Below are 9,452 nucleotides of genomic sequence, written 5' to 3' on the forward strand. Positions count from 1 at the left end.
GTGTGAGCGAGGAAGGTAAAGTGAGGAAATGATGGCGTATGAAATGTCCTGAACTCGGTTGCTAAGAGTCAGATGGTCGACATAATCGATTACGTCGACTACAAAAATGAATTGAGGCTAAAATGTAAGTGTGGACGCGTTGTGTTATTGTTGTAAATCACACAGGATGTACTTCATTTCAGCCCCTGTCCTGTATACTAGCGTTTATAATGAACTTTATCAACTGTGTGATTTAGAGCAGATTAATTTGATGTTTAAACTGTAATCTGTGATCATTTGTTTTAGGTATTTAACTGTTATAAATGCTGTGTTATTAAAGCACAAGTATGTAGGTTAAACACAACTCCGAAATAGGTCCTAACTAAGATAATCGAGATTAATCCACTCATCGAAAAAATCATCGATCGATTCGTCGACATCAAAAATAATCGTTAATTGCAGACTTAGTGAAGTCTAACAAATTCTGTGCTTTTTCAGAGCTGCAGCCTGACCTGCTGTCTGTCGCCCACGTCACCTCTGATGGAATAAACACCATGAAGCCACTGAAGGTCACGGACACTCACGTGATGGTGGAGCTCCCTCATCTGTCCATGTTCGGCCTGATCTACAACATCCGTAAACGCTTGTTCACCATGAGAGGCCAAGTTCTGCTGTTTCTCCGACCGCCGAACACTCGACTTCGAATACTCCACGTCATTCTGCTGCAGGAAAACGTCCCTTCAACAGAGGTAAAGTGTTCAGGGTTTTTGCTGCTGCTGAGACACAGAGGCTCACTCTTAGTGTTGCAAAACAGATTTGGTTCTCAGTGACACAAAGTGACCACACGAGGCAGCAGAGGACCTGCAGCTTTGGTGTGGGAGAGAAACCTCTTCGTGATCATCTTCTCGTATCTTTGTTGTTAAAGGTAGAATCTCAACAACATCCGGCAGAAAAAATCCCCACCACAGGAGAGTGTAAGCTGAGAAAAGGTCAGAGTTACAGCGTCTGCTGTGACTGTGAGGAGGTGAAGGTTCAGCCTCTGGTGAGTGTACACGCACACACACACACACGCACACACACTCACACACTGAACCACCTCTACACAGGGGCAGCTTACGCCTGCATAAAGACTGAAAAACACGCATGCGATACACGTGATAATGAAGGGTGATGGGTGATAAGTTTCATGCCACGTGCGAACGCACTGGACGCCTGTGTGCAGGCTCGTGTCAATGTACTTACCCAAGATTAAAGATGAAAATAGGCATTTACCGAAACCAAAGTCAAATTTGATTCAGACAACAAAAAACACATCGCTCCACTGGCTCCCCATCCACTACCGCATTGACCTCAATCTTCTTCTGACTGTCTACAAATCCCTCCATGGTCTGGCCTCCACTTACCTGTCTGATATTCTCCACCACCACATCTCATTTAGAGCACTACAGTCAGCTGACCAACTGTTCCAGAGTCTGCATCCTGCCTCCCCCTACACATCCGTGCAGCACAGTCCCTAAATATTTTTAAGTCCCAGCTAAAGACCCACCTTTTTTAGATTCGCCTACGATTAATGTTTCCTTTTTCAAGTGCAAGCCAATAGTGTAGTTACACTAGTAGTTATAGTTACCTTTTAATGTTCTCTTTTTTTATGATTTATTTGAATTCAGCCCTTGTATTTTAACCCTTTTCTTTTATTTCCTTTTTACTTGCATTAGGCCATTTCCAATGTGAATTTGCACTTAAGCACTTTCTGTGAAGCACTTTAGTTGCAGCTCAGACGTTTGTAAATGTGCTTCATAAATAAATTTGACTTGACTTGACGCAGACACACACACAGTTGAACCACCTCTATACACACACACACGTTTGTTTTTCAGACGTACGACTTCCGCCCGAGGTATGGACCAAACTTCCTTCCGACTTTTGAGGTTTTTCTTCCTGGAGAACGCGACGAAGTGACTTTGATCCTCCAGGACGGAAAAAGGAGGGAAATCTGGAAACATCATGTTCTTCTGCCAGGTAACCGCTTTCAAAATAAAAGACACAACCCAGCAGCTTTCAAAGTAAAACCTTCATTTCTGTCCATTTCCACTAAGGTCATTCAACACAAGTGTCTCAGGAAGAATCTGCAGGAGGGATACCGGGCTCAGAGGACAAGCTCCGCAAGTGTCGGAACCAGTTTATCTATGGCATATCTTCACCCTGTCTCAAAAAGGTTCTGGACGAACTTCTCCAACATGAAGTCATATATCCTGTGGAGATGGAGGAGCTCAGGGTCCAGGAATTATATGACAAAGCACGTATGTTGGTGGACATGGTCCTGAAGAGGGGAAATAAAGCCTGTTCACGTCTGATCACTTCTGTCCATAGTGTGGACCCTCTTCTCGCCAGAAAACTGAAACTATGAGGACGAGTCGCTGTTTGACGCTCTGTCATTTCTGTCATTTCTCCTGGAACAAAGTATGAGGAGCAGATTGTTCTTCTTGAGATTCTTTTTCTCTGCTGATTCCTGCATTTTTGAGCAGGTTTACGTGTTTAACGTGTTTACTCAGGTTTCTTCAGGAAGATTTTGGGAATTCTCAACACAACAGGAAGTTGGCCATATTTTGTTAAGTATGGCATTTTTGATCATGTTTGACATTTACTAAACTGGAAAATTCAAACTCATAATTACTTTGATATAAGCCACACTTGGACCTGGGTGTAGTTGCCTCTATAGTGCCTCCTAATGCGTTTCCATGGTTAGACCATCTGTTCTCCACGATACTGAAGATACTTTATCACATTTTAGTATTTAGACCATTTGCCCTTAGACCATCTGTTCTCCACGTTACTTAAGATACTTTATCACATTTTAGCATTTAGATAATCTGTCCTTAGACCCTCTGTCATCTGTTCTCCACGTTACTGAAGATACTTTATCGCAACATTTAGCATTTAGACCATCTGTACATAGACCCTCTGTTCTCCACGTTACTGAAGATACTTTATCACAACATTTAGCATTTAGACCATCTGTACATAGACCCTCTGTTCTCCATGTTAATGAAGATACTTTATCACATTTTAGCATTTAGACCATCTGTCCTTAGACCCTCTGTCATCTGTTCTCCACGTTACTGAAGATACTTTATCACAACATTTAGCATTTAGACCATCTGTACATAGACCCTCTGTTCTCCACGATACTGAAGATACTTTATCACATTTTAGTATTTAGACCATTTGCCCTTAGACCATCTGTTCTCCACGTTACTGAAGATACTTTATCACAACATTTAGCATTTAGATCATCTGTCCTTAGACCCTCTGTTTTCCATGTTAATGAAGATACTTTATCACATTTTAGCATTTAGATCATCTGTCCTTAGACCCTCTGTCATCTGTTCTCCACGTTACTGAAGATACTTTATCACATTTTAGCATTTAGATCATCTGTCCTTAGACCCTCTGTCATCTGTTCTCCACGTTACTGAAGATACTTTATCACATTTTAGCATTTAGATCATCTGTACTTAGACCATCTGTTCTCCATGTTAATGAAGATACTTTATCACAACATTTTAGCATTTAGACCATCTGTCCTTAGACCAAGCTTGTGGAACTCCACATTTAACTTCAGTGGGTAAAGAATATTCATTGTTAACATGAACAAACTGGGATTTAAACCAGTTTGATGCAGTTCCTGTGATGCCAGTAACCTCTGTAATAAAATGTTATGGTCTAACCGTACCAGTACGGATACAAGGTCGTTGTCTGAGGTCAACTCAAGGTCGTCGCTGACTTTGAAAAGTGCTGTTTCTGTGCTCTGATGTTTTCTAAATCCTGACTCAAAGTCCTGAAAACCACTAAACTCAAAATCAACAGGCGAAAAAACCCAAAACATTTAAAAATGTCTTTATTTTTTAGGTCAATTATATCAATTATAAGTATTTGAGTATGTTTATATATATATATATATATATACATATATACATACACATACATATGCATGTATGTGTGTATGTATGTATGATTGTGTATATATGTGTGTGTGTAAAACAAAAAAAGAAAACACCTTTTTCAAACATTTTCTCACCAACTGTAAACATTTCACTGTTGGCCACACGAGGGCGCTCTGCACATGCTAATGTCATCTTCACTGTGTTTTTAAAGTCTAGTTGGGAGTATATGTGCACACACGTTATGTATATTTATGTAGAAATGCTTCACATGTGTAGTATAAGTACATACGTACAGTTGTACTCTAAATATGTAAATAACAATGTTTTTCTCATTTTCCAAACGCCATAGATTTTTTGTCACATGACTTTATGGTGTGTGTGTGTGTGTGTGTGAGACACGTCCTTCCGTCATGTCTCGTATGGTCTGTGTGTCTCTGTGCAGATCTTCACTGTCAGGGTGGATCTTCAGAGCAGCTTCATAATCCTGCAGACCTGACACACACACACACACACACGTTTGCATAGCATTCATAGACATAATGCATTCTCTAACCCTTTATCTTAACCTTAACCATCACAACTAGGTGCCTCATTCTAACCCTAGAATCAGGTTTTAACTTATGGGTTTAATGTGAGGACCAGGTAAAATGTCCTCACTTTACCACTTTATATAATAAATACAGTATATATATATGTATGTATGTATACGCGTGTCTGTATCTTTCTGTGTGTACGTCTGAGTTTGTGTTCAGACCTTGGACGTAGAGCTGCAGCTCACAGAACGCTGATCCTCGACGAACATGAGCTTTGGCTCTGGACTCTGTGTTTGCAGCAACATGAGGAGTCAACAGGTGAAGAGCCTGCACACACACACACACACACACCACAGTCAGGGTTAATGAAGCCATTTGCTGTCTTTATCTTCACTGAGACACGTTTGTAAACCACTCACTCTCCCACACCAAAGTCCATAGAGAAAACCAGTGATTTTAGCTCACCGGGACAGAGGAGCTGCTGGTCCTCTGCTGCCTTGTGTGGTCACTTTGTGTCACTGAGTTAAGTCTAAATGAAATATTTTTTAAAGCCAAATTCACTAAAATCAGTCATTGTAAGTTAGTGATGGAGGCAGCAGTGGATCAACAACTCCTGTTAACTCCTGTGTGCTGTGATGTTAAAATCACTGGTTTACTCTATGGACTTTGGTGTGGGAGAGTGAGTGACTTTGGTGTGGGAGAGTGAGTGAGTGACTTTGGTGTGGGAGAGTGAGTGAGTGACTTTGGTGTGGGAGAGTGAGTGAGTGACTTTGGTGTGGGAGAGTGAGTGACTTGGTGCAGGGAGAGTGAGTGACTTTGGTGTGAGAGAGTGAGTGACTTTGGTGTGAGAGGGTGAGTGACTTTGGTGTGGGAGAGTGAGTGACTTTGGTGTGGGAGAGTGAGTGACTTTGGTGTGGGAGAGTGAGTGACTTTGGTGTGAGAGAGTGAGTGACTTTGGTGCAGGGAGAGTGAGTGACTTTGGTGTGGGAGAGTGAGTGACTTTGGTGTGAGAGAGTGAGTGACTTTGGTGTGTGAGAGTGAGTGACTTTGGTGTGTGAGAGTAAGTAACTTTGGTGTGAGAGAGTGAGTGACTTTGGTGTGGGAGAGTGAGTGGTTTACAAACATCAGTTTCCTGTGAGATAAAGACGTAGTGGTTTTGTTTTAGTTGTAGATTCAAACACCATAATGTTGTCTCCACTCTGATTTTTCCTAAAGGTTCAGACCTGTGATGAGTCCTCGATGCTCTTGTGCAGGTTCCTCAGTTTCAGGTGACACGCTGCTCTGTTGGAGAACAGCGCCGCCATGCTCGCGTTCAGCCTGATGGCGGCGCTGTAGGCGTTGACCGCGCTCAGATAATCTCCTGCTGCAAAACATCGACTGGGAGGAAAAGAGAGTTCACTGAGGTCTGAGATGAAGAATGAGCACGTTTTGATTGGCTTTGGTGAATCTTTACTGACTCTGCTTTGTCCTTCAGCCAATCAGGGCTCACTTCCTCCTCGCTCACTTCCTGTTGACCACGAGTCTCCGCCTGTTTCCTCAGCCACTGGTTATGAGAGGGAGAGAGGTTAGACACACACAGACACACACACACACACAGTCACTGACACAAACACACAGAGTCACTGACACAAACACACACAGAGACACTGACACAAACACACACAGAGACACTGACACAAACACACACAGAGACAGACATACACAGTAGTTGTAGTAGTTATAGTAGTAGTTGTACTAGTTATAATAGTTGTAATAGTTGTACAACTAGTACTACTACTACTAGAACAACTAGTACAACTACTATAACTGACAACTAGTAAAACTACCATAACTATGACAACTACTATAACTATACCATAACTGTACTAGTTGTACAACTATGGCAACTAGTACAACAACTACTATTATAATTATGACTACTACGACAACTACTATAACTGACAACTAGTACACCTACTACTACTATAACCATAACAACTAGTACAACTATTATACCTAGTACAACACATACTACTAGTTGTACTAGTTATAGTAGTAGTTGTAGTAGTACTAGTTGTCATAGTTATAGTAGTTGTAGTCGTAGTAGTTGTACTAGTTCAGTTATAGTAGTTGTACTAGTCATAGTTATAGTAGTTGTTGTACTAGTTCAGTTATAGTTATAGTAGTTGTTGTACTAGTTGTCATAGTTATAGTAGTTGTATTAGTTGTTATAGTAGTTGTAGTCGTACTAGTAGTTGTACTAGTTCAGTTATAGTAGTAGTAGTTGTAGTCGTAGTAGTTGTCCTAGTTCAGTTATAGTAGTTGTACTAGTCATAGTTATAGTAGTTGTAGTCGTACTAGTAGTTGTACTAGTTCAGTTATAGTAGTAGTTGTAGTCGTAGTAGTTGTTGTAGTAGTTGTTGTACTAGTTGTCATAGTTATAGTAGTTGTAGTCGTAGTAGTTGTTGTACTAGTTGTTGTAGTAGTAGTTGTACTAGTTCAGTTATAGTAGTTGTAGTCGTAGTAGTTGTTGTACTAGTTCAGAGTTGTAGTAGTTGTTGTATTAGTTGTTGTACTAGTTGTTATAGTAGTTGTAATAGTTATAGTAGTAGTAGTTGTAGTCGTAGTAGTTGTTATAATAGTTGTAGTCGTAGTAGTAGTTGTACTAGTTCAGTTATAGTTATAGTAGTTGTAGTCGTAGTAGTTGTTGTACTAGTTCAGAGTTGTAGTAGTAGTTGTACTAGTTGTTATAGTAGTTGTAGTTGTAGTAGTTGTTGTACTAGTTGTTATAGTAGTTGTAATAGTTATAGTAGTAGTTGTAGATTTAGTATTGAACTTTTTTCCTGTTTCTGTGATTGTTTACAGTGTAACGTTTACTTATTTGAATCAAGCTTTATTTAAAGAAACAAACCACGTCTTCTTCTCTGGTTCTGTTTAGTGTAACAGTGCCACATACAGGCCTGGCATAGGTCCGTCAGTGTTTAGACTGGTTTTCTGAATGGGTTAGTTTCTGTGTGAACACCACCAGAGACGACAGTGCTGTGAGCGCCCCCTGCTGCTGAGAACACACCTGAAACACAAAAACTAAACTATCCCTTTAAGCACTTCCTTCCTCGTGATGACTCACTTCCTCCTCCTCCTGCGCTCGTGATTCTCGTAGAGCTGTTGGAAAAACCCGAGGCGTAAACGTCACTCCAATGCGTCCCGCCAATCTCGGAGCCGGAAGCTCCGCCTCTTTTTTCTTGCAGTTTGCTGCTGCGACACTTCCTGTTTCACCTGTGAACCAGTTTGTTAACAAACAACGAGAATCTGGAGGAAATTCATTCAACCACACAGGAAGCTACGAACCCAGACGCAGGTTTCCACTTCCTGTCCTCTCTGCCGTGGCCTTTACGCCATCGTTGATGACGTTTTCTTCTTCTTCTGCTGCTGTTTGTTTGCGTGTTTGCTGCCACGCCTCCAGCTCAGCCGTCGTCTTCTCACGTTCGGTGTCCTTCATCTTCTGGACTCTGTCAGCGTCCTCACGTTCCAGCTGAGACACAGTTTAACACAATGTGTATGAGTGTGTGTGTGTGTGTGTGTGTGTGTGTGTGTGTGTGTGTGTGTGTGTGCGTACCTTCATCATTGTCTCCAGCAGAAATGTCTTGTGGACTCTCTGCGTCTCCATGTTGGACGTGGACAGCGCTGTGAGCGTCTCGTGGTGTTTGTGCAGAGCTCGCTCTCTCATCTCCCGCTTCACTTCTTTATCACCTGAAACCAATTAACTCGTTGGTGACTAATGGCTAACCATTATCCTGGTGCTAAGCTAACCACTCTCCTGGGGCTAATGCTAAGCTAACCACTCTCCTGGGGCTAATGCTAAGCTAACCATTATCCTGGGGCTAATACTACGTTAACCCCTCCCCTGGTGCTAATGATTATCTAACACCTCTCCTGTGGCTAATGCTAAGCTAACCACTATTCTGGTGATAATGCTAAGCTAAACACTCTCCTGGGACTAATGCTAAGCTAACCATTATCCTGGGGCTAATACTACGTTAACCCCTCCCCTGGTGCTAATGATTATCTAACACCTCTCCTGTGGCTAATGCTAAGCTAACCACTATTCTGGTGATAATGCTTAGCTAACAACTATCCTGTGGCTAATGCTAAGCTAACCACTATTCTGGTGATAATGCTAAGCTAAACACTCTCCTGGGGCTAATGCTAAGCTAACCATTATTCTGGTGATAATGCTAAGCTAACAACTCTCCTGTGGCTAATGCTAAGCTAACCACTATTCTGGTGATAATGCTAAGCTGCTAAGCTAACCACTATTCTGATGATAATGCTAAGCTAACACTATCCCTGGGCTCATGCTAAGCTAACCCAACCACTATTCTGGTGCTAATGCTAAGCTAAAACTATCCTTGGGCTCATGCTAACCTAACCTAACAACTCTCCTGGGGCTAGTGCTAAGCCAGCTCCATGTTCTTACATGACGTCATCATCAGATGGTCCCAGCTTTTCTCGGTTTTCTTCGCCAAGCTAAAGACGGCGACTCCGTTTCCGATCTTCGCCGAGCTCCTGTCGTCGTCGACGGCTCCAAAGAGAAACGCTTCGAACAGGAACGGAGGGAAATGAACCTGTGCAGAGATATGAGCTTCAGTCATGTGACTCCGGTCGCTTATATACGCATACGTGTGTACATATACACGTGTGTATATATTTTTTTTTATATATATATATATATTTTTTTTTTTTTCATATGTATGTATATATGTATATATATATGTACACATGTATGTATACATATATAAATACATGTGTATATATATGTATATATGTACATATATATATACGTGTAGTTCTGTTGAAATATTTTTCTTTGTGGTGATGACGTCACCATGTTTACCTTCAGGTACTGGTCCGTGCAGACCACGTCCACTCGCGCAGCTTTGGCTCCTTTCAGCGGCACGTGCACGCGCACCGTCGTGTCCGTCTGCGTCCACGTGTAGTCGGTCACGAGCAGAGGCAT

General features: G+C 41.7%; 2 protein-coding genes across 2 annotated transcripts in view; one reads left to right on the plus strand and one right to left on the minus strand.

Annotated features, from left to right (window-relative positions):
• The window catches only part of LOC310930982 (NACHT, LRR and PYD domains-containing protein 3-like), a 22,315-nt gene extending 18,516 nt beyond the window's left edge, over window positions 1–3,799 (plus strand). The window contains exons 13-17 of the mRNA XM_083894051.1: window positions 1–15; window positions 478–728; window positions 905–1,021; window positions 1,857–1,998; window positions 2,076–3,799. The exon at window positions 1–15 is cut by the window's left edge and continues 200 nt beyond it. Of these exons, the coding sequence (XP_083750177.1) occupies window positions 1–15; window positions 478–728; window positions 905–1,021; window positions 1,857–1,998; window positions 2,076–2,386 (836 nt within the window). The 3' untranslated portion in view covers window positions 2,387–3,799. The remainder of the gene's footprint in view (window positions 16–477; window positions 729–904; window positions 1,022–1,856; window positions 1,999–2,075) is intronic.
• On the minus strand, window positions 2,421–9,452 carry LOC310931242 (dynein axonemal assembly factor 4-like; the record flags this gene model as incomplete). The annotated part of the gene is made up of 10 exons (XM_083894352.1): window positions 2,421–2,488; window positions 4,323–4,415; window positions 4,678–4,783; window positions 5,680–5,833; window positions 5,914–5,999; window positions 7,563–7,711; window positions 7,784–7,967; window positions 8,052–8,185; window positions 8,913–9,060; window positions 9,330–9,452. 10 exons carry the CDS (start codon window positions 9,450–9,452, stop codon window positions 2,421–2,423), a joined length of 1,245 nt encoding a protein of 414 aa, XP_083750478.1.

This window comes from Microchirus variegatus (assembly GCF_963457635.1).
Source record: "Microchirus variegatus genome assembly, chromosome: 8".
Classification (NCBI taxonomy): domain Eukaryota; kingdom Metazoa; phylum Chordata; class Actinopteri; order Pleuronectiformes; family Soleidae; genus Microchirus; species Microchirus variegatus.